At 46.6% G+C, this 26,171-nt stretch overlaps 2 protein-coding genes across 4 annotated transcripts in view; one reads left to right on the forward strand and one right to left on the reverse strand.

Annotated features, from left to right (window-relative positions):
* Positions 1–9,653, reverse strand: part of SS18L1 (SS18L1 subunit of BAF chromatin remodeling complex) — a 79,778-nt gene extending 70,125 nt beyond the window's left edge. Inside the window, exon 1 of one of the 2 annotated variants that reach the window (XM_086932865.1) lies at positions 9,229–9,653. In XM_086932865.1, coding sequence (XP_086788991.1) covers positions 9,229–9,297 — 69 coding nt within the window. In that variant the 5' untranslated portion in view covers positions 9,298–9,653. The remainder of the gene's footprint in view (positions 1–9,228) is intronic. The other variant, XM_086932864.1, reaches the window with a different exon arrangement.
* A 552-nt stretch (positions 9,654–10,205) lies between these two features.
* The window catches only part of PSMA7 (proteasome 20S subunit alpha 7), a 60,447-nt gene continuing 44,481 nt past the window's right edge, over positions 10,206–26,171 (forward strand). The window contains exon 1 of one of the 2 annotated variants that reach the window (XM_086932866.1): positions 10,206–10,464. In XM_086932866.1, coding sequence (XP_086788992.1) covers positions 10,369–10,464 — 96 coding nt within the window. In that variant the 5' untranslated portion in view covers positions 10,206–10,368. The remainder of the gene's footprint in view (positions 10,465–26,171) is intronic. The other variant, XR_015297633.1, reaches the window with a different exon arrangement.

A 26,171-nucleotide genomic window follows, 5' to 3' on the forward strand; every position in this document is an offset into this window, starting at 1 on the left:
AGAAGGTTCTAGGGCCTCAGTGAAGGTTAGTGCCAGTAAGTCTCTTACCTTGCTTTAAACTAGGCGATACCCTAGGGTGACGATACCTGGAGGGAAAGCTACGTGTGCAGAGTGCTATGTAAATGAGCTTCTGGGTGACTGGGCTCCTTCACAGCACCATGCAGATACACACAATGGACCACACACTGCGATTGACGTGCGGTTTTGCAATTTAAAGTGCGGCACAAGTTTGAGGTTCACAAGCAATATAAAGGATTACTGACGTGACATAAAGTACAACTTCAATAATTTACTGCATGCAACCCAGTTTTTTACAACAATATTTGTAATGTCTTCGGTTGTCTGGTGACGTCCACATACAAGATTGAGAGTTAAAGATTTGAATCATTTGTGGGTTGTAGAACACGACGCCAACGTGCACGGCAACTTGTTTTAACAAAGTGAACTTTTGTGCCCGTTTCTGTCACTTAAATTCCTTGTGCCATCCCCACCACCACTACCACCCACCCATCGCTGCCTGTTAATTTTAGTGGGTCGGCGCCATTGCCGCTGTTTCCCGTTTATTTTGAAAATGCATTCCATTGGCAGTAGGATCGGCACTTGCAATTTTGCTTTTCGTTTTGGAAGGACCCTTACTAAATATATGCAGCAGTTGCTGCCCTGAAGCAGCAGTGGTTTCATTTTTATTTTCGGTTTTGTCAGAGCAGTAATCTATTTATGAGTGCCTCAGTTCATTGTGTTTTGTGGCTCACCCTCAACCCCCCACTCACCCTCACTCACCCTCAACCCCTCACCCTCACTCACCCTCAACCCCTCCCCCTCCCCCTCACTCACCCTCACTCACTCACCCTCACTCACCCTCAACCCCTCACTCACCCTCACTCACCCTCACTCACCCTCACTCACCCTCACTCATCCTCACTCACCCTCAACCCCTCACCCTCACCCACCCTCAACCCCTCACCCTAACTCACACTCACTCCTCACTCACCCTCACTCATCCTCACTCACCCTCAACGCCTCACCCTCACCCACCCTCAACACCTCACCCAAACTCACACTCACCCTCACTCACCCTCACGCTCACTCACTCTCACTCACCCTCAACCCCTCAATCACCCTCAACACCTCACTCACCCTCAACACCTCACTCACCCTCAACACCTCACTCACCCTCAACTCCACAGTCACCCTCACACGCACTCACCCTCAACTCCTCACCCTCACACTCACACACTCACACCCCCTCACTCACACTCACACACACTCAATGACAATAACTCACACTCAGACTCACACACCCTCACGCTCACACACCCTCACCATCACCCCCCATCACCCTCACACCCCCTCACTCACACTCACTCACACTCAATGACAATACCTCACACTCACCCTCACTCACCCTCAACGCCTCCACCTCAACTCCTCACCCGCACTCACCCTCAACACCTCACTCACCCTCAACACCTCACTCACCCTCAACACCTCACTCACCCTCAACACCTCACTCACCCTCAACTCCACAGTCACCCTCACACGCACTCACCCTCAACTCCTCACCCTCACACTCACACACTCACACCCCCTCACTCACACTCACACACACTCAATGACAATAACTCACACTCAGACTCACACACCCTCACGCTCACACACCCTCACCATCACCCCCCATCACCCTCACACCCCCTCACTTACACTCACTCACACTCAATGACAATACCTCACACTCACCCTCACTCACCCTCAACGCCTCCACCTCAACTCCTCACCCGCACTCACCCTCAACACCTCAATCACCCTCAACACCTCACCATCACTCACCCTCAACACCTCACTCACCCTCAACTCCTCACTCACCCTCAACACCTCACTCACCCTCACTCTCACTCATCCTTACTCACCCTCAACACCTCACCCTCATCTACGCAACGCCACTCATCTACTAAAAGACACTCAACTACGCAACGCCACTCAACTACGCAATGCCACTCAACTATGCAACGCCACTCAACTACGCAACGACACTCAACTACGCAACGACACTCACACATGCAACGCCACTCACACATGCAACACCACTCACACATGCAACGCCACTAAACAACGCAACACCACTCAACTACGCAACGACACTCAACTACGCAACGACACTCACACATGCAACGCCACTCACACATGCAACACCACTCACACATGCAACGCCACTAAACAACGCAACACCACTCAACTACGCAACGCCACTCAACTACGCACACATGCAACGCCACTGCCACATGCAACGCCACTCACACATGCAACGCCACTCACACTGCCAACGCCACTCACACAGGCAACGCCACTCACACAGGCAACGCCACTCACACAGGCAACACAAATCACACAGCCAACGCCTCACACACAGGCAACACCTCTCACACACGCAACGCCACTCACACACGCAATGCCACTCACACACGCAACGCCACTCACACACGCAACGCCACTCACACACGCAACGCCACACACGCAACGCCACTCACACACGCAACGCCACTCACACACACAACGCCACTCACACACGAACAACACTCACGTTGCCAATAGATCGCGCAGTACGACAGGTGGAACTATTACAATGGCAAATAACAATGCCTTTCACTGTTGTTATCATTTAGAATACATAAAGGGCTTTGTCATTTACACAACCAATAGCTCAAACTTTCCTACTGCGAGACCTATTGGCAACGCCAGTGCTTGTTTTTTGGGGTGCACGGCCACACCACCCCCGGTACATACCAGCCGCCACTGCTATTGCATGCTTTTTGATTGGAAAGAGTGGTGTAAATTTGGAAAAAGGCATTAAAGGCATAAGCAACTCAAACATCACCTTTTCAATGTAACGTGAAATGTAACCGGTGTGTAATCTTATATAAGCATATGCAGAGTTTAAAATGCTATTTCTTACCACTGTTGAATATGGGGACGGACTATGGCTCATGAGAGGCCAAGGATTGTGTGGGTCATGATCAGGGGCGGCTCCTCCGAAATGGCGGAAGAGCAACGCCCCACTTAGGGCAGATTGAAAAATAAAATGATAATAAAAATAATGTTATTATGGTTTTATTTTTCACTGGCAGTCGATGATGTTGAGTCTAGGGCAGGCCAGGCAATCCATTGTTGACCGGGCAAGGACTGGGAGGAGGAGTGGTGGGCACTTATAAATTCACATGTCTTTTTGGCTGGCCATCTCAGGCTGGCCAAACAGACATGTGCATTTAGGTTTCTTCAACCCAGATGTGTTCTACAACCGGGTTGGAGAAAAAGCCCAGACTCCCTGTGCCTGAGCAAGTGTCAATCCAGCTCCCTCAGGTCAATCCCCACACTGCTCTCATAGAATGAGAGCAGTCTCTGGATTGGATGGGGTGTCTGTGATGGGAATGCTGGGAGCAGGAAGAACAGAAGAGCACAGAGGCACAAGGTGGCCGGCCGGTTGTTTCAGATTCGTATTTTTTTTTTAAAAATGTAATTCCCCACCACCACCGCCGTTGTATGTTGGCAGCAGCCGCGACTGGTCATGATGCCCGTCGCCTTCCTTTGCAAATGCAAACTTGGCCTTGGAGGCATTGGTAAAGCCCCAACACCACTACTAAACACATATACACCAAGTCAAAAAGCACACTTTCCGAGAGGTCACTCAGTTGTTTGAAAAGCTCCTCCTTGTAGCTTTGTAGCTACAACTGCTTTTGAAATATATCTTTGTCAAGTAATGTTTTGTTAAATTGGTGATTTTGTTTTTACTATAGTAGCCCCGCCGGCCCATCAATGTGGCCCTCTGCCACGAACCAGACTGTATTTTTGGCCTACGTTAAAAGGTTTGTGAGTACCCATGGTCTAGTGCCTCTTTTTTATGACAACAGAGGTATCACTGGCAGGCACCAATGAGGCCCAGCAAGATGGTGACTACCATTCTCCCCCCACTTTTCAGTCCAGAATTCCCTTCTGGTACTCTGTTACAACTGGATGTATACAAATCAATAATTTCACCTTTGTAGCTATGCCCATTAGAATTAAGTGCTATTTCCAGTTCTGCAAGCTCCAGTTCTGTCAGTTTAGTTCCAACTGGCCCCAGTATTGATGCTTTAATTCAGCAAGCTCTGGTTCTATTGGCTCCTTACTTCTGACTTTCAAAATGTGATAAAGGTAACTCAAATGTAACCAATCCCTTCCATAAAGTACTCTTAAAACTAATTTTTGTTTGAGGTTGTTAGTGCTAATTTCCAAATGTTATCCATCATATCCCATGGTGTCATTGGGAAAGACATAGTGGCTTCCAGAAAAGGGAGCACTTACTATAAACCCACTTGAAAAGTGGTGAAGAATGTATGCATATGTCCAATCTTTGATAAGTTGAAATGGCTGCGTGAGTCTGGTTCTGCTGCTGACACGAATCAGCTTCACAGCTGGTGGTCAGTATGATAAAAAAAAATCTAATTGTAGCAGCATATGTAAATGTATTGCAATTTATATAGCGCACGTATCACCCGAAGGCATCAAGGCGCTTGCCTTGGGAACCCGTCCTGGTATTCCCCTGTGAGATAACCCCAGCAGGGTATCCACAAGGTGAAAGCCAGGCATCCCGCCGTGAGGGGCCTTAGTGGAGATTAAGCAAGCTATTGCCCTGAGTCGCAGAGTGTGAACCCGTGAGTCGAGAAGGCACCGGAGCGAGAATTATCGAGTCCGTGGAATTTTTGAGCCCAAGACCCGCCGAGGCGGGGAATTGAACCCTGGTCCAGGTCCGATCTCAGCTTCCAGGTCTGCCGCCTCTAACCCCTGAGCCACACTTCTCCACTTATACACTTTCGGCTCTGTGCCTATATATTACAGATGAGTTCTCATTATCTTTCGGCTTTCTTTTTACCTAATGCTAGTACTTCCAAGGGGGTAATTGGTGATCACTTCATAGTTTCAGGAGCTGCTTTGCTGAGAGACGATAATGTGAGGGTTGCTGTAACAGTCAAAGTGCAAGTTCATAGCAGTGATGCAGACACTAACCTGAAAGACCGAGATCAAGCTGTGCCTTCTCCAGGAAAAGCTGTGCACATAGGATGGCAACCAAGTAAGTACATGGGTAGCTAAATGAGGAATCATTGCTTGAGAATACCTTTCATCAAGTTGTTTTTAGAGGAATATGTTTCAGCTGGACAGGGAAATGGCAGCCCAGCAGAGTTCTGTCCTAGACATTCATCTGCTAGGGGCTGATGCCCAGACTCTTATAAATCGAAATGCTGTACATGTGACTTGCTCAAGTCTTCACAATGCATCTTCTGTTGAAGGCAAGCGCAAAACATCTGACCCAGCAAAAGGCCTGCTTTGTTTCAAATTAAAAGTATTCTCCCAATTAGGGAAAACCTTATCAACCTGTTTACACTATTTGCTGGTTTCTGGAGGTGGGAGTTCAAGGCTAGACCAGTTGGGGACTATTAAAGTGTGTTTTCTTGATCAAAACCAGACATAACCCCAATAGAAGACTAATGTTGCTAGATGACAATCATTAATACCTCAAGTGGCAGTGAATTTCATTTTAGCATAGGAACAGATAATTAACTTTAGCCACGTTTTACAAATTAAAATATGGGGCAGTAGATTTATATTTTTACATACGTAGAGAAGGCAACAATGAACTTATGATTTTTTTTTTACTAATTGCTATTGAAACAATGAATTACGATTTATATGATTAGTGTGTTTTTTTGCGCTGCTACATCGTTGAAAAAAAAATGTAAAGAGAAGGCAACAAGGGGAGCTATGAAGCACCGCTTCCCAAACAATAGAGAGAACTGTCGTCCCAAAAGAAGCAGATTGAACTTAGAATACTTCCAACTATTCACAAGGCTGTCTGGAAGAAAGGTCCAGTCTATTCACAAAAGGCACTTCCTAAATGTGGCCTGCTAGCACCTGAGAACTGCCCTGGAGTGTTCCAAGGGAGACACTCACAGGCATCTGAGGATAGTACCAATGGAAGGCTCCCCCCTGACATACTGAGGAAATAAACACTCCAAATTCAGAAAGTTGCTTGTAAATAGATATTTCTGCTACTCCCTCACAACCATCTAATCATTAACTGATTCCATAAAATGCTAACAAAATTTTCAATTCGTACCTAGTCACTTTCCTTTGAATACCTTTCTCATACTCCCGTGACCGTCTGGCACACATTTTTAACACCCCATCATGCATTCAAATTTGAACGTTTAGCTTGACCGTGCAGCACTCGCCAGACTTTACGTCATCCATCTAAAATATTGTTTTTGTTAATAGTACAGAGATGTTTAGCTCTGACCACATGTTGGTAGACAAGAGTACACGTTAAGATTGTGCAGAAGATGTGTTCCTCCACAACAATAGTGCTTCCACTCCACACAGCTGTGATTATGTTGTTTGTTTTTCCCGCTGCCTGAGCCAGCAGCAGTATGGTTGCCTAAAGAAGGCTCACTAACAAAAATAAAGTATCAAGCTACAATGAGATTGAGCTTGACGTTTCTGCGGCGCACAGGGCACTGTAATGCTGTTAAAATGTCTTAGATGAGTAGATAATTTACAGATAGGAGGTGGGCAGTCATTAGAAATGTATTGCTCTTTTCGTGTCCCAGCACCCTCCCCTTCCCTTTCTACAATTAACATTTGACTTCACTGTGCAGCTGCGTGTTTTGTAGTAGTATGGGTTGCCCAGAATCAACCTAACTACTTATATTTTACATAGTGTTACATGCACCCCTTGAAAGAGTGGTGATTTCCTTTTTAATTCCTACAATGCTTTATTTGATCTGGAAGACTATAATGTAGTAATGTTCTAGTCCCGGTATTCAGAAGTGCAGCTGTATGAGATGTACTACTGTTTATGAAAAGTGAGCATAATATATGTTATCTGGAGTGTCATGGTGCTGGATATTCTGAAGATGTTATTTATCAGACAGCTGAGTAAATTTCAGTCAATGTTATTAAATTTGCTGTTACATGAGTAGAAGCAGTCATAATGATAAGCCACCGAATAGCTAACAGTGTGTGTGTGTTAGTGCTGAAAGAGCAAGTGCTGCTTCAGGGTTGAGGGGCATCGTCAAGAGTTATACGTAATTGAAAACATTGCCATAGCAGGCATCGTTTCAAGATAGAGATTCGTTAGGCCCATTGCAAGTGAGACCAAACTTGAAGAAGTCAAGGGGTGCTGCTGAACAAGACTCAAGACCACCAGCAGAGCCAAAGATGGTGACTGTGAATTCAAATGTTTCTGCAGACATGTGGTATGTCGGCTGAGCTGTTTCTGTTTGGAAGACGTGTAGGCCAAAGGTGCACTGGCAGAACTGTGCATAGGTTTTTGTGTTGCAATAAGTGTGAGAAACATTATCAGAGGTATGAGTGACTCTGGGCACTGTAATAGCAGCGTGTTTGGTCACTGTTTGTTTTACATCATCCTACAACTACGTTTTCTTTTACTTTTTGTCTAGACTGCTGTGTCCGATTAATAGAGGGGTGAGCGGGGCTTGGGTGGCTGCACAGGACACAAGATGTCCTAATGCGTATTACACATTCACCACATCCAGCAAACAACATTTTTATTGATGTATTTAGTTTTTTGACAACAAACCTCAAGCTGTTCTAGGATTTCACAGAGATTCACATAAAAAGCAAAGACACTACACTGGGAACTAGTGAGGCATGTGAAGTTAGGTAATGAAGTTATGACCCGCCATGAATAAATACTAACAGATCTAACAAGTGGCTCTACACCGCATCCCCACGGGTTTTCAAGACTGACGTGAAGCAAGTAAACTTCTGTATGCTATCTCTTTTCCTGCCCACCTTAATTCCTTTCCTTTCCTCTTCCTAGGACAGTGGATGGGGGGGGCAGCCAAACTTAGATACTGTGTACCTGTACCACCGGCAACATAGCCAATGTGGGCTGCAACCTTGTAACGACTATGTGCTGAGGTTTATATGTGTTATGTTATATGTTTTGAAAAAACAATAAAAGATAGTTTGAAATAAAAAACAATTTTTAAAAGAAATGCCGGTCAGCATCTACATTTGTAGGTAGACCAAACTGATCTATACCTTTATAAGTCAGCAAGTTTCTTTAAAAAAAAACACAATACCAACTAGACTAAGGGGCTGATTTAAAGTTTGGCTCAAAAGTACTTCATCCCAAACGTGATGTATATCCCATCTCCTTTTTACAAGTGCATTATATGCTGATGGATTTGTAATAAGGCTGATAGGATACCATGTTCGCACCATTTTCTGAACTCGCCATTAACTTACTGTTTTTCTTAAATGCGACTTACACTGATCCTGAAGACTTGTACTTGCACTCATATTGTGCACCCTAGTCTTTGCAAGCCAGTATTTACACTTTGCTCTTGCACGTATTCACTTTATCCCTGTGCGTGCATTCCTGTCTGTGAACATATTCTTCGACATTCGAAAGTACATCATTTTCACACACACTTTTTAGCAATCGTTTTGTACACTCGCCTGTTCTACAGGGATACTCTTGCACACCTGTGTCTACATATGGTCTTTTGCAAACATGTTTTAGGACACCATCCTTTGAAATAATGCATGTTCCGGTCTCTCTTTACACTCATATTTTCCCTATCGTGTCCTTATACGCCAGATCCCAAAAACCTGCCTTTAGGCTCACGTTTTTGCACACCTATCTTTTTATGTTTAGCTTTACAGTTATGTTCTTGCACTTGCCACTTAAGTTAATAAATCCGTTTAGTTAATAAATCCGTTTAAATGATTTGGCACTCATACTGTTAAGCACCAATCATTGTGCTCGCACGCTAGCACACCTGAGTCTGACTATTTCACACTGCAGCATACCCTTTCACACCAGTCATTCTGTTCAAATATTTACATACCTGCTGATGCACTCTTCAGCTTGTACACTGGTCTCTTTCTCATTGGTATACACCTGCCATATCAAAACATTCCATGCATTAGCACACATACTCTTACACACGTCTCAGAGCTATTATTGTACACCAGTTTATGCATTCATGTTCTTGCACACGTCTTTAATTGCACAAATGTTTTTATGCAAGCCTCCGCACTCCTATCACTGCATTCGTGTGTCTGCACACCTCTCTGTCTTGCACACCATTCTTTGTGTCACACAGACAGCTCCCACCCGCTGCACCCCTGCCCCGTAGAATAATATCCCGGTAGTGTTTCGCGCATTACCTTCTGAATGGTCTGCTGGGTCACTTCACCCTTCCCCCTGGGCCGAGCTGTAGCGAAGGCCACAGACATCCTGCCTCAGACAGCGATTTATTCCAATCTTAGGAGATTTCTTTTATTATCTGCTAGCTATTACTGTCCGGCGGCTCCATTCGTGGATGGGGGTTTCTGTGTCTGTGCAATAACCTATTTATTTCATATTAGATAAGTTTCCCGCAGTCGAAAACCTGGACAGAGGCAGAACTACATTTATTTCGGGATGGGAAGATCTGAATAACAAAATCCTCCAAGCACATCGAGTACGCTGGAAACATCGCCTCGTTCTCCCCCTTCTGAGTCTTGGTTCGTTCTCCTCACCCCCGCCTTAGGTTTACTGTCGCAAGCGAAAAGCATCCCTACTCTAGGTGACGGTTACGTCATAAGCGTACGTAGGAGGCGCTGGAAGTGAGGGCAGAAGGGTATCGCGGCGGCGTAGGCGGGTCGAGGAATTGCGGCCAGACAGGTAAACACAAACGACGGACCAAAAAGAATAGTCTTTACAGACGGCTGCGAGGTTCGCGAATATAAGGCCGCCACCTTAAACTTCCTGTTTGGAAGAGGAATACTCTCTCTCTCTCTCTTTCTTTCTCTCTCTCTCTCTCTTTCTCTAGAGAGAGAGAGAGAGAGTACTCCCTCTCTCTCTCTCTCTATATATATATATATAGAGAGAGAGAGAGAGAAGGGGGGGGGACACCTGTGTGTGTGAGAGCGCACTTGTGATTTACTGGAATATACGAATGTATGATAAGCAAAAATTACTTGCAGAAAATAGTTTATTCACATTAATGTAACTTTATTTTGCATTTTTACAACTTTGTTGTACCAAATATTTTGCTGGCTGGGATTTGAAACCTTCCTTTCAGCAGGTAGACCTGCCAAGATGCTCCATTTGAAGATGGCGCCGGCTGCATCATGCTCTGGCGGAAGCGCGCATGTGCAGTGTGTGCCGGGTCAATTGTGCAGGCGGAAGTGGCCTCAGCGGCGCGGTGACTGTGCGGATCTGCGGTGGTGCTGGGACAGTGAGAGCGGCGAGAAGTTCCCCGAAGCATCGGCACCTTGTGGTCCCTACCCCCCTACACTGAGTAATCCCATCCCTTTGGCACCATGAGCTATGACCGCGCCATCACCGTCTTTTCTCCGGACGGGCATTTGTTCCAGGTGGAGTACGCACAGGAGGCCGTGAAGAAGGGGAGCACCGCGGTGAGTGGGAACGCATTGGAGCTATGAGTGAGGGGAACTCCAGCGTCGCCTTTCACTTCTGTAGATATAGACCTTAGCAACAACTTAAAGGGATTTAGGCACGAATTGAGTACCCCTTTTCCCAAGTTGTTGTGACTGTGTCGGTACTCGGTGTATCGACATGTGAGGGATAACCGATTGCGTTGGCCCCGTCTGCTACTGAAGTTCTCCAAACTGTCACGCACCTGTCTCAGCTGAGAGCTCTTCGGCGAATCCGACAGGCGCTAACGGTCGTTATTTTGTAGTTTATTCATATGTTATTGTGTTAACATGTTTTTCTCCTATTCCTTTACTTGTAACTGTGTAATTTTTGTAATCCTGTAACTCACTGATCCTCCTGTAAAGCGCTCTGATACCTCCGGGTCTAGCCAGCGCGATATAAAACTGCAAGTAAATATGTTAAGATCCTATTAAGCATACTTTTTTGCTGGGCTTGTCAGCCAGTCACCACCATATTTTATTGTACGGCTGGCCAAATCCTAGTATTATTAACAGATGTTCAGATACTGAAAAAAAGTATTTTCTTTGTTAACAGAGTAGGCGCCCAATGTATACATTATATACAATAAGCTGTTTGTTGCTAGTCATTTCACATATCCAATGAACTGAAATAAGTATCTTACTCCCTTAATGTTGAAACAGAAAAAGCGATAGGTTTGTGTCTCTTAATTTACAGGCATCCTTTGTATGTTAAAGTAAGTTGCCCTGGCATAGGATATTGTTCTTTTAGTATTGCAGGGGCTTCATGTTCAGAATATAGCTAATAAGTCTTGATTATGCTGGTTTTGTTTCCGTAATGCCTATTCACTGTGAACACTATGCGGAAAGAGTAACCAGAAACAGGGGTCTAATCTGCCAAAATCATAAGTATCCTCAATAAAGTAGAGACTCGTTTAAAGTACCCTTTGAGTCCATGTAAAATATTTCATAGTGCTGTAACAAGAAACAAGCCTTCTTACCAGGGTGTCTGCTGCCCGAAAGAAACATGTGCACATTTGGTTAATTTGCAAATGTAAAGACTGCTTGAAAGCTAGTATTGGCTTTACTTGATGGTGTCACTTGAAAAGTTTTCATTTTGAGAGGTATTGTAAGGTTCGTCCATCATCTCCTTGTGTTTGCGTTGTTTGCCCTAAGTTAGCAAGGTATGCCCAGACGCGGGTCCCTTGTTTACTTTGCCACTGGATTCAAGCTAGCCTGTTTGATGAGCGGTGTTACCCCAACACTGGTCCCAGGATGCTTGTTTCCTGTCCAGGGAAGATTAGGGCTGGACTGTTCCCATGAGGAACAGGGTCAAGACTTATTTGTATATGGCTGGGTCTGAACTGGTAGTGGCGAAGTGAGCTTAAGAACAATTATGGATTCAACCCAGATCTGTGACTAGGGGTAAGTGTCAGAAAAGTTTCAGCACTCCGCCCATCATCTCCTTGTGTTTAGTATTGTATGGTTACCTGATGAGTTTGGTGTGTATGCTTTTAAAGTACAGTTATTAAACTGTTTGCAGCAGGTGCAGTCTGCATATTACTGGGGTCCATATTTTTGAAGCACTTTTTTTAAATAATCTTAAACCTAAATCTTTTTATGCACTTTGTGGCTGCCTTTCTTATGCTGTGTGTAATTCCGTTCATATTCACAGTGCTTCCTGTCACAGGTTGCGACCTTGTAACACAACAAATACACTATTCCCCACTGCACCAACCAGAATCAAGTTCTGGTGCCCTCTGGTTATACATACAGATATCTTAAGTGATCACATTACCAATAGATGTTTCACAATGTATAAAAGTTCATCTCTTACTGGTAATTTCAACTTTCATTTAAGGTGTGTTATTTCATATGCACTAACTCAATATTTTGATCTTTTTAGTCCTTCCCTATGCCTACTTTGTTTTAATGCACTTCGACTGCTAATGTTACATAGTTCCATAGGTCCTTAAAGACATAAGTTTGCAGCCTTGGCGGTATTATCTTAGACTTTCCAGATTCTTGGTGAGTTAACACGTGTTCTAAAGGAAAGCAATAAACTTTTATTAAATGATACTAAATTCAGGTTGCTTTTTGTAGACCCTCAGACTGACAAAGTTAATCACTTTAAAATCTTAGTTTACAAGGTCTTGCCTAATGCAGCATTTAGCTATATTTTTTCAAAAGATCTCTTGTGGACCATACCAAAACGTACAGTGGGGTATTGGGTACAAATATTGATAACAATATCACAGGTGGGGGAGGTGTCACTTTTGCCAGAGCCCAGACGATGTGTATTGGATATATGGGAGCCGAATGACCTTAATCACCCTATGCAGGATTGGGCCATCCTGAGGTTAATGGTTGCAAAGCGTAATATTATGCAGAAATGGGGGGCGGCAGAGGTACCGAAGCTGACTGGATGGTGCACGGACATGGATATGGCAATCATTGCAGAAAGAACGGTGTTTGTTAATTGTGGTTGCCCGGGGAAATGGAACAAGATCTGGGGGGCATGGAATGTGTTCAGGGGCAATATCTGTGAAGCGCCTGGGGATCGGGAAGATGAGAGTTCGGAAGAAGACTTCTAGTAGGGAGGAGACGTGGGATGGATAGGGTGTTGGACACGATCGTGGTGTTCTGTTATATTACTGTATTGGAATTGTATAGTGCTGGAGTTCTTAATGATGTATGAGTACCATCTGGAAGAAATGTGCCTTCTTAATGATGATTACAATAAAAAGAGTTTAAAAAAACAACATGTAGGGGGCCAGCACATTGCATACCATTGGTTGGCTTTTTTTTTTTTCTTCTTTTTTTTTTCAGTTTCCAAAAACCTTTTAGAGAAATTGTGCGGTACATCAGTGCAATAATGAATCCGCAAAGTCGTGAAGTAGAGCATAGTCTACAGAGATTGACACCTTCCTGCATCAATCTATCCAAAACACCAACTTACCCCCCCTCCCTTGAGTGTCCTTGACGTTGGCGAGCATTCTAGCATCGCAGTCCATTCTGTAATAGAACAAATCATTGCGTCGTGTAGTGCAAACAATTAACATCAGTGCACCATACAAAGGTCAGATAATCCAAGTCACAGAAGCACATAAACCTCATAAATTCCTCCCACAGCCCCACATTACGTCCCCACCAGCACAGCAGCATAAATCAGCATTCCAGAATAACATCAATCTCCCCTCCTGACATCAACATAATGCCATTCTTATTCTAGCCAATCCCATCTACGCGGCCGATGTGTCACTCACGGCCCGGTCTTGTCTCAAGCTCCCAAATCTACAATTTCTGCTTCTCCCTCGCGCTCCACCTCTTGCGCAAGCAAGGAGGAGACGAGCGGGCCCCAAATGTCTTTTGGGCGTGATGCAGTGGACAATAGTTCTGCAGAGTAGTTCATATTTTCCTGCCAAGTAGACATTGTGTGTATCCAGCATTTGAATTTGGGAACGCGCCCTCGCCCCCATCGGCATGCTACATGCCGTTTCGCCAGGAGGAGCCCAATAGCAGGAATTTTTTGTGGGGTGTTGATGTCGTGGGATAGACCCAATAGTGCTACCAGTATACATGGCATCAGCTGTATCCTCAACATGCCCGAGAGGCAACTAAACACCTGTGCCCAATACTCAGCCACTAGGGGGCAACTCCACGCCAGATGCAGCAAATCCGCACCCTCCCCGCCACAACGAGTGCATCTATCATCATCCCTGAGATGGAATCTGTGAAGCCTGGCCGGACTATGGTACAGTCTATGTAAAAATTTAAAATAAATAAGTCGCAATCTGCTATTCCCAGTGATGGCGACCGTCTGACCGCAGCTGCATTCCCATTGGTAATCTGTCAATAGGACGTCTAGATCTTTGTCCCATTCTTTCCTGGCTCTAATAGGGCGAGATGGGGCTGCTTTTTGTGTATTTTTATACAAAAGACAGATGGCATGTTTGAAGGGCTTGTCTGTAAGAAAGCGTGTAGAGGCTCCAATGTAGGTAGTTCCTCGGGAAATGCAGGGGTGACAGCTTTCACATTCTGTCGGAGCCGGGTGTACAGAAACGTATCCATTGTGGTTGGTGGACGTGTAGTGAAAAATTGTTCTTTAGTACGAAATTGCCCTCCTATGTAGAGGTCTCCCCAAGTAGAGTAAGTAAGGTTCTCAAGCATCCTACGGCAGATGCCCTCATACGTAACCTGCAACAGGCAATTGCGCAGCAAGGTCATCTTGGGAGAGTACAGCATCTGGGACTCAAACTTGCAGGCTATTTTGCGCCACGTAAGAACGGTACAGTCTACCGTGGACGGATCCCTCTCCTGCTCCTTCACTGCTGTGAAAACATAAGCAGCGGAGCGTTGGGCCATGTAGCCATCCTCCACTTCTATGTGGGGCATAAAGGGCGGCGGGTGGAACCAATACGTCGCAAAGTGCGCCTGCGTGCAGTAGTGATAATATTCAAAGTCGGGTACATCGTACCCTCCCCGATGGTAGGGTAGCATCATAGTAGGCAGATTAAGACGTCCCTGCTTTCCTCCCCATATCAGCCTAGTGAGTTGGGAACGAAGTGTGGTAAGGAAAAAGGGACTGGGATGGTATGGAATATTAATGAAGAGGTACAACAACTTTGGTAAAAGAAAGCACCATCTTGATCAGCGATATTCTTCCCACCATGGAAAGGGGGAGTCGCAGCCACTTCGTAATAGAGTCCGTAATTTTATCAATGGCGGTACCGTAATTAAGTCTCATTAATGCGTCTCTATCTCTGACAACATGTATACCTAGGTACTTGAGCTCTTCCAATTCCCAAACTAGTGGGTAATCTAACTGATGAGGCTTGGTATCATCCGTAAGTGGAAAAACCGCAGACTTGGCCCAATTAATTTGTATTCCTGATATGGCCCCAAATTTAATGATTTCCCGCAGTACCGGGGATGAGGTTGTCTTGCGTTTTTTTTTTTACATAAAGCGTCATGGCGTCTGGGAATAATGAAATAAGCAGTTGCTTGGAGGGGTATACCAGTGCCCTATCCATATGATGCTGAGTGCAATTTAGCAGCCAGCGGCTCCATTGCCAAGGCAAATAAGATTGGGGATAAGGAGCAGCCCTGGCGTGTCCCCCTGGAAACAGGAAAAGAGGAGGATCTAATGCCATTGAGGAGTACAGATGCCACTGGTCGGGAGTACAATAGTTGTATCTACTGGAGAAAGGCAGCAGGCATTCCCATGCGATTCAGTACTCCCAGCAGGTAATCCCACTCCAGGGAGTCGAACACCTTGGTAGCTTCCAAGAACACTGCCACTGCTGAACAATTGGGGTCAATATTCTGCAGAACCACAGCCAGGGTTCTGAGATTGTGCGACATGGATCGGCTCGGAATAAACCCCGCCTGGTCTGGCAGTGCAAGTCGCTGCATTAATACATTTAGTCTGGTCGCTAGGACCTTAGCGAGTATCTTGGTATCACAATTTAGCAGCGACAAGGGCCGATACGAGTCACTGTGCGTTGGGGGGTTTCCCTGGTTTTAGCAAGGAGGTGATCAAGGCTTCCTGCATCGTTATATGACATGGCGTAGGAAATGTCCTATGTTTGGAGTTTTTTCTTGACCGCTGAGAATTTCCATCTGGCCTCTTGTACCGACTGGGTAAAATCTGGGGAAAACACCAGCGTTGTTCTTGTAAGGTACCTGCTTCATCTCACGGGCTCTTCGTAGCATTGCATCTCTGTCTCGATAGTTTAAGAAGCTGGCTATCACCGGTCGCGGAGGTGCCCCCGGAGGAGGGCGGGCCGCTAGCGATCTATGCGCTCTTTCCACCGTGAGATGCGCGAAAAAGGAGTCCCTGCCAAACAGATCTATTACCAGTTGCTCAATAAAATCCTCCATCCGGCCCACATTGGTGGATTCCGCAAGGCCTAGTATGCGCACATTGTTCCTTCTTTCGTGAGCCTCCAAATCCTCGTTCTTTTCAGCGATGATCTCAAGCAGCTTATCCATTTGCGGAACCTGACCTTTGGTAGTGGTTGCACCATCTTCCAGGTCCGACACTCTGGTCTCTGTCTCCTTGATTCGCGATTCATGTTGATCCAGTTTATTAACTACAGCTTCCATTCTCGGGTTCATTGTGTCCATTTTGGCGTCTAAGAGGTGAGGCTTTGCTTCATTCCAAGCAATATCGCTTTCCAATCTTCTTCCGGTGCGTCCACGGCGTCAGACTCCGCTCGTTCCGCAGTTTGCGACCTGGACGTTTTTCGTGTCTCAAAAAGGAATCTTTGTTTGGCATCGGTGCGCCATGGCTCAGTGGAGGGTAAGCAGCAGCCCCAGGCAAGCTTTCCTCAGGAGAGTCAGGTAAATCAGCCTTGCGTAGTGTTCCGCGGTGTGGTCTAAACAATTAAGTCTGTTCAAGGGGTCAGTACGGTAGGGTTCAGTAGGGCTTGTGTCCAATATCCTCACCTGAGGCACTCAAAGTGCATTCCAATCCGTCCTTCCCTCAGTTAGGTGCAGGCGTGTATTCGACAGGTTCCCAAAGGATGGCAGGTCTGGGTTTCAGCAGCTGTTGCCCAGGCGGCACCCTAATGTAAACTAATAGCCCAGGGAGCAGGCGGCAGCCATTGAGGAGCCCTGTATGTAGGCCTGCAAGGTGTTCGTCCAATTGCCGAGTTATCACTCGTATGTGCCTCCTACCAACTAGCACAGTCACCAGGGCACCAGCACACGCATCGCAAAATGGCCGACCAATTTCAGGAGTGCGGTACAAAAGGGGGTGGTGATGGACGGAGCATCTGAATCAATCAAACATTCACACCCAGTCAAAAGATCTGGGTTTAATCCATCGCCGTTCTTTAGCCCACTCTGCCACCCCAGTACAGACATGGCTATATGCAAATCAGTCTGACCCTGTGCCTCATGGGAACAGTCCAGCCCGAACTGCCAAGCCATGTCTTCCCTGGACCGAAAACAAGTTTCCGAGGACCGGTTTCTGGCATTCCAGCCGTCTTCAGCCTGGCTTGCTTGAATCCAGTGGCAACCCAGATCTTTTGACTGGGTGGGAGTGTTTGATTGATTCAGATGCTCCGTCCATCACCACCCCCTTTTGTACCACTTTTGGCCGCCATAAGTGTGGCAGGGTATGCTCAGACGTGAGTCCCTTGCTCACTTTGCCACTGGATTCGAGCAAGCCGGGCTGAAGACGGCTGGAATGCCAGAAACCGGTCCTCGGAAGCTTGTTTCCGGTCCAGGGAAGACATGGCTTGGCAGTTCGGGCTGGACTGTTCACATGAGGCACAGGGTCAGACTGATTTGCATATAGCCATGTCTGAACTGGGGTGGCAGAGTGGGCTAAAGAACGGCGATGGATTAAACCCAGATCTTTTGACTGGGTGTGAATGTTTGATTGATTCAGATGCTCCGTCCATCACCACCCCCTTTTGTACCGCAAATTCAGGAGTGCAGCCTCCTCCACCAAAGCGTATTAACTACTCCCAATGATCGCAGCGGACATGCTGCAGTGCATTATGGGCATCCAACAGTGGTCAGACACTGTCCGTGGGCAAGCTGGCCTCGTGGCTCTCTCTGGGTGCCGAACTTCGGGCTCAGCCAGCCCGGCAGAAAAAAATGGCAGTCGCTCCTCTCCTCCACCGGAGCGGGTACACTAAAGAGATCGTGAAGTGAGATGCCCCAGGTAGTCCCGCTGATAAGGGGCTCACAGCCACAATATTAATATGGGGCTCCTTCCACCTCCAGTGACGATGCACGGTCCGCAAATGCCGGGCTCCACCTGTTGCCCAGCTCAGGAACCCAGGCGCCTCCGACCGGCCACAGCACCCACAGCAGTACCGCTCGTGGTTTCAAGGCAGCAGATCGTACGCCGGGGGGGAGGGGAGGGGGGGGGGGGGAGGGGCGTCCTCTGCTTGTCAGCACCTCCGCTCACCTCTCCCACATTGGCGTTCAGCCGCCACTGGTAGTGCCGCCATCCGCAGCTCTGGCCCTTCTGTACTTCTCTCCAGCGGCCTCGGTCTTCCCCAGTGAGCGCTGCTGCGGTCTCACCCTCACGCCGAGTTGCACAGGCGGTTGCAGATTTCTGCTTCAGATATATAGAGTATTCGTCAGCCTAGCGTCATAAAAAAGGTATCTCCAGGTGCAGAGTGATTTAGGATTTCTGTGGTGATAGCTAATTATATTTGCCATGCAGGATGAGGGTGAAGGATGAGTAGTAGCTTGGCCGGGCTGGAGCCTCACCGGTGTGCTGCCATCACGGTTGTGCACCCCCTAGCGCCCCTTCATTGGTTGGCTTTCTTGTCACTCCATTTTGCTTTCTTCTTATCTGATGACTTTCTTTCCTCTCCTTGTGTTTCTCTCTCTCCTGGAGCACAACTTCCTTACCACTAAGTGGCTCACATATTTCCACTGTTCACATTTAAGAAACTATTTCTTTTTGCACTCTGATCTCAATAAATCTTAAAAATGTTACTAGACCTGCATGTCTAGTGTCTTAAATCTACTCCACCTAATTGTAATGCTCTTGACCCATAAACTGGTTTCAAATGATGTGATTGTGGGCAAACATTTTAATTTATTGAGCTGCCATTTTCATCATTATCACATACGAGTGCACCTTCAAATATGAGTGCAGCATATCTGCTTTACAAAAAACTATTTTCTCTGATTTAATAGACTAAACTTTTGCTCCATATATTATGCAAATGTAGCCACATATAGGATACACATGGCCCCAGATTTGCCTCTTAGTTCATTAACAGGATTGTCACCAGGGTAGGGGCAGTAATCCTTCTCAAATCATGTTTAAAACCTATCACGTTTAATAAATACATAGCTAAAGCATGAAATGGTAGCACACTGTAATTTGCAGTCAGCAGATTTTACATTGAAATGGCCTCAATTTTCTGCTTACATGCAGTTTTATTGATAAAACTATTTAGTGTACAAACAACGTTTGGAAATAGTTTCTGCAAATATGTGTCATTTGCACATCACCAAGTAAAGTGTTGTGATTTCTTTTCTTTTTTTTGCTCCCATTTAAGTCTTTCTTTGCACCTCACTTTTTAATTAAAAAACATGTTTTTGTAATTCCTGATATATTTTGAAATATTTGTAGTATTCATTGTCAGGCTATTTGTTTAAATGTTACGTGTTAAAGAAAAACACCTGACATCTTCAGACAGCTCACTGTACAAAAACCTCTAACTGTAGTAAGAGAAAGAACAGACATTTGGAATCCAATAGGTCTTGCATATGTTAAAGTTAGAGCTGTTCGTGTTGAAAATGACTGTTTTTAGTTTTTTTTATTTGCAGTTGAGTATTTATATTTGCATAGCGCTACTGCCATTGGTATAAAAAGTAAAAAACATTGTAATTTTTAACGCCAACAGCTCTAACTTTAACAAATGCGTGACCAATTGAATTGCAAATGCTTCTTTACCTAGCCATGTTGCAGCATGCAGTACCATGGTACTGCATGTTGCAACTTGGCTAGGTAAAGAAGCATCTATGGACCTCTTTTGACCACATATGGTACTGCACGCTGCAACATGGCTACGTAAAGAAGTATTTGCAATGCAATAGGTCTCGCATTTACATTGGTATGAAAAAGCAAAAGTAAAAAAAAATGTAGTTTTTAACGCTAAAAGATGTAACTTTAACAAATGCGAGACCTATTGCATTGGAAATGCTTAATTACAGCACTCAAAGTCTGCAACAGTAAGCCTTAAGCAAATTCTCTGCTATATTACTGACAAAAGTGCTGGAAATACTTGTGGTGTGCTTTTTAGGTCGAGACCTGCGTAGGCTGCGCTTGCACAGTCGCAGGGAGAGATCTTATGTTGACAGTGTGGTGGCTTGAACCCGCCCCTCTTCTCCATTGGCTGGCTTCCTAAACGGAGGCCAGCCATTGGAGGAGAGGGCGTACTCAGTTCAAGACGGGATTCCGAGGTGTTTTTTTAGGTTCTTTCTTCCCATTGGCTGGAATTTTACATTCCAGCCAATGGGAAGAGGAGAGAAAGAAAAACACGCCCCCCCCCCCCCCCCCCCCCCCCCCCCCCCAGTTGCAAAATGGCGGCAGGTTTCTCAGAGGCATTCCTGCCTCGCCTCGGAGAAACATGGTCTTGTGGAGCGCTCCTCTCTTGTTACAGCATGGCACTTTAAAACTGTCAAACCTCGTAAAATATGGCTTGCTACGCTAGTCATCAAGAACAATTCAAGCTGAAGCCCCTGTTAGTTAGTTAGTTACTGGATACTGCTGAGAGCCTCCGGCCAGACAAGGTCCATGAACTTGTTTGTTTCCATGCTTGAGAGAACTATCCTCTTAGAATTGAAAGCGAGGCTTGAGTTGATTTCTCAACCAATCACAACACGACCCGGAAGTAGACGCAGTTGTCTGCAGATCAGACCTGGTTCCTGGAGACACTAGAGGCTTCGTGAATTAATCGGGAACAATAGCCAGCATTCGAAAGCGGCAGGCCAGGTAGACCGAAGCGCCTCAATGGTGAGTGCAGATGAGGCTCACGGCACGGACCGTTGCTCGCTTGCTATTTATGTACTTGAAGCTATCAGTCTATGGTGGAAGGGGGAGGAGCAGTGGGAGATTGTCTTAGACAGCCACACATAAGGGCAACACGGATCTGGAAGCCTAATCTTGGTGAATTAATCAGGAACAATAGACAGCACTAGAGGAGGCTTGCAGTGCCATGTTCCCAATCACAAACCAAGCCGTGCATGTAGAGCAGAGAAGCACAAACCCCAGCCCTCGCCTTGCAACTGCTGATGAGGGCAGGAGTCGTGCACACCTCCAGCCCAAACATGACTGGGCTTACAGAACACTGTAAGTGCACTGCTTCTCCGCTGACACCCATGCAGTGCATACAGCGCACTCACCTTACAACACACTGCAGGAGGCTGCAAGTGCCGGGGGGCTGCACTAGGCGCTACAGTCTGGAGCACACGCCGGTTGCCGGATAAAGACTGCATTAGCACTCTTTCACCTTATGCCCTCTCTTCCCCACTCCCCCAGTGCCGGTGGGAGGCGGCCAGTGCGCTGCTCCCTGGTAGTACCTCTCATTCATTACCAGCAGGAGGCGGGCAGTGCCTGCAGCGGCTCTGCCCAGCCCTCCCCCTGCAGTGCCCGCAGCACACGGCGGGCAGTGCGGGCAGAGCGTCTCCCCCGTGACCTGGCACAGCCCGGCTTCCCTCGCCTTCTCATTTGGATCCTATTCAAATGTGGGTCGGGGTGAGCAGCGCCCACGTCACAGCCTACAAGATGGCGCTTGGGAGGCAGCAGCGACCGGAGTCAGAGGGTGGCAAGGAGAGCCCCTCCAGACCATGCAGTGAGGTGAGCCTCCGGGGTCCTGGGGAGGCAGGGGGCGGGCGTGGAAGGGTACCGCACCCCGACCTTCGAGGAGAAGAAGGCTCTCTGCACACCCTCCAGCCCGGGGTACCAACAAACGGGGGTCTGCACCCACAGAAGGCGAGCAGGCTGGCCCCCCCCACATATTCTCTCGTCGGGGGCGGGAGGAGCCATGCATTTTACCGAAATGCACACTGTGCATGCGGTGCCTGCATATGTGTGTGTTGGGGAGGGGAGTTACGGATTGGCAAGGGTCAGTGGCGTTGGAGCGGCGTATTGGTAAAGGAGGGTTGTTGCCCCTCTGCCAGTGTGGTGTGAGGCAAGAAGGTTCCCCGTGAGAGGTGGGGGCACTTTACTGCCTCCGGTGCGTGCTGCACGATGTGCGACGCCTCTGGTTGGGGGCTGCTGTCACAGCGTTGGTACTGCTACTCTGCAGTGAGGGTCTGCTGGGTGCATTTCTCCCCCCCAGCTCGGGACGCACGAAGATGTGTAGGGATCCATCTTTTACCTCAACTTTACGTACTCCTCTCCTTCAGTCTCAAGCCTCCTCCTTGGGAGGACGCGGGCTGTCTCTTGTGTTTAAACAACCGTCCCCAGCCCCTTTGTATTACTATAAGTTCTCATGGGGTCTGCATTGACTGCTTCTGATGGGCTGGGGGTGTTCTGGTACATTGAATAGGCCATTGCCTTCTGCAATGCTTATTTCACTGCTGTCCGTACGGATTCCGTATAGGCACGGTCATGTTTTGGTTATACCATGTGTATTCGACATATGTAACCGCTTCATAGTTTATTTTCTCACAGCCCTATCAGGGCTCGACAAATCCACTCGCCCGCTCGCATTTGCGAGGGAGAATGGATCAGGACGAGCTATTTTTAGGTCCTACTCGCCCTTTCTGGCGAGTAGGAAGTCAAACTAACTTTTGTCCCCGGTCTTTGAAAACCGAGCAAAAGTGACAAGATAACATGATTTAAAGGCACTTTTATTGCTCATAAAGGGAATGAGCAATAAAGATGCCTTTAAATCTTGTTATCTTGTCACTTTTGCTCTGTTTTCAGAGACGGAGGTCAAGTGGGTTGCAGTCAGGGCGAGGGGTTTTTCCATGGTACTAGACCTGCAGGACTAGTACAATTTTTCGGATTTGTCGAGCCCTGCCTATATTTTGCTCTACATTTGAACCCTCAATATTGCAAAAATCCATGCGATTTCCATCCGCCTTCAGCGTCTACCAAACAGTTACATGTTTAATGCATTCTTGCCGCATAAAAATCCCTGAATGATGCAGAAAGTCTGTTAAAAGCACGTTTTCATTTAGCACTGTTCTGATGCAGAGCGTTTTGGTGGCATCAGGTTGTTTACTGGAGCCCCGCTCCAGGTGTAGAAGTCAATAATTGACTTATGTTTGAACTCCTTCAGGTGAACAGTGCAATCGGTGCTGGGGCTCCTGTAACAACTGGATTTTCGGACCAGATCGGATCAGATCACCAAGACACCACCAACCCAGCCGAAGCGTAACCACCTCCCTCCTCAGGACCCATTTATCCAGGCACCTGGGTACCTACCTGAGGATGGGGAATTAGCAATATACAAGCTCATATCATCAAAAACACCACTAAATCTATGGGGATTACTAGGAATACTCACTGATTACTAAGGACGTCCATGCCCTACACCACACTCATACAATATAGTCTCGCGACCACATGGGCCCAGACTAATCTACCCTAGGGCAGTTCTGATTACTTACCATTACACACTGGCTGCAACCAGTGCTCTCGCAAGCCACAATCCTGTGGGTATACACACCAGTTTCCCCCCTGGTGCTCTCACAAGCCACAATCCTGTGGGTAGCCACAATCCTGTGGGTATACACACCAGTTTCCTCCCTGGTGCTCTCACAAGCCATAATCCTGTGAGTATACACACCAGTTTCCTCCCTGGTGCTCTCATTAACGCCGCCTTACAACGACGATCACTTTCCTATGAATACCTTCAGCTCTCTCTCTCTCTGTTGTGAAGTTTCTCTCATATATCTAATACCTACTGGGAATGTCTCATATATTTTATGTGGTACACAAGGATCGCCAACTTACACAATGTATTACTTATTCCTTATTTCAAGAGCTCCTCTCCCCCTCATTATTCAGTTACCATTTACCTGGACGGGAGTCGCATCCGTCCATATAACAGCATCTGACTAGAAGAAAGGTTAACCTTATCATAAAACAATAAAACATACACACTGGTTCACTAAGAACTGGGGTTCCTTTATTATAACAATATCAACAATATAATACTGCACTATAACACATATCCTGAAAAGTAAAAGGGGAATAGACACATACACAGATCTGCGGAGTCTCTTTATTATAATGGAAAGCTTTATTACTATAACACATCCACATGTAATTGACAGGGACTGTAGAAAGCTAAAGAGGGAATGGATTATACTGCACACCGCTGAAAGAAAAAGGATTAGCAATACAATAGGGACAAGGTTAATGTTTAATTGTAAAGCAAACTAATATAACAGGACAGATATCACCTGATTAGTATGAAGTCTTGCTCTAGCTGTCATTTGGGTTCCTCTCTCGTCTGTACCTTAGCTCGTCTCAGATTCTCCCCTGCACTCTTGGACACGCATCTGTGCTGATCACTCTGCACTGGATTCCTCTCCCCCACGAACTGTCTTCACTTTCCAGCTTCAGTCTAATGATATAGTTTCTGCCGCTCTGATAACCGTTCGCTTCACTAGCTTCTTCACTCTGTCTGATTATCCCAGCTCCAATGTCCAACTCACTCCAGCTGCTCCCACAGACTAATCCACGATATATAACTTCAGTCTCTTCCAAAAGGCATCACTTCAAACTCCAGCTGATCACAACTCCTTCTGATAAGTAACTGCTTCTGACTGCTTTCTTCAGCTCCAAACATAATCTGCCTTCTCTCTCCAGCTCCAAACACCATCTGCTCACAACTGCTTCTGACAACTCCAGCAATCATCTGTCTTCTCTCTCCATTCCAAAGACAAATTGAACTGTTCTCTTCATCTCCAAAAACCATCTGCCTTCTCTCTCTCCAAGCATTAACTGACTTCTCTCCCTCCAAGCATCAACTGACTTCTTCTCTCCCCGGCTCCAACTGACTTCTTCTCTCCCCGGCTCCAAGTAACTGCTCCGCCTCTTCTGCACTTCACTAATATGGAATGCTCTCCCCTCATTGAAATTTCCAACAGAGGGCTGCCTCCGACCGAATTCCTGTGCCAGCTCCGAGGACTCCTGCGCAGCCTGCAGTGACCATCTGCATGTTACGTCTAGGCCCAAGAGACAAACACATTCTTCCGATAAGAACCAGTCTCGGCTGGTTTTCCCCTAGCGAACAACACCTCAAAACTAAAACATCACCTTTACCATGCAAGCATCTCAGTCTGCAGGGACAGAAAGCAAAATGGAGTCTCTCTAGTTCTGGGCCTTGTACGCCCGAAAAGGATGAAATAGACACTTAGCTCTTTCAGAGTACATACACAAACCATAATATAAGGTCAGGACTACAGGATCCACCCTCTACTATAGGTAGGAGGATGAAAGGACACATAATTATGTCAAAGGCAATAGGCAATAGATGGATTAAAGTCAAGAATAAGGGATCTATCATTATATAAAGCAGCTATCCTCTAGTTTATGCTTCTAGGTCTGAAAAGAGGCCTAAAAGGACCAACACAAGGCAAGAATAGGGATCTAGGATGGTAGCAAGCTTAAAGTCACCAGCACTCAGAAATAGAGCCCAAAAACACGGTCACTACAGCTCCCCATACCTGCCTCTCTTTTGTGTGCGGACAGCAACAGGCTTGTTTTTTGCCCTGCCCTTTCGAGATCATGTGTACCCGGTGCCCAATTAGCTGGCTTTGGGAGCAGTTCTTCCAGGGAAGTGGAAGCAGCTGGGTGGTATTGTGCATGTGCCGCGGGTCCAAGAAAAACCTCCTGGACAATGCTTCCTAGGCTTGGAGCAAGCTGCGCAGCTAATACTAACTTTGTGGGTAGGGCGCACCTAGCTTATTTGTGTCGCGGGGTTTAGAGTAGATGCTGTTCGGAGCGTGTCAGCACTGGAGCGCCGAGGAGGTACGGGGAGTATTTAAATTCCTGAATAGCTGAGCGCAGTAAACGAGGTAAGTATGTATTTACAGCAGGGGCAGACTTCAATACTATATGATATGCGCATTTCACTCGTCAGTAGCACTTTGCTTAGCGCGCTGTGCCATTGTTAGTCTCTAGGCGCTGTGTGTTTGGGTTCGCGGCAGCCTACGAGCAAGGCACAGGGAATAACCCCAGAACACGTTGACAACCTTATAAGCAC

This window comes from Lissotriton vulgaris, chromosome 7 (genome assembly GCF_964263255.1).
Source record: "Lissotriton vulgaris chromosome 7, aLisVul1.2, whole genome shotgun sequence".
Lineage (NCBI taxonomy): Eukaryota > Metazoa > Chordata > Amphibia > Caudata > Salamandridae > Lissotriton > Lissotriton vulgaris.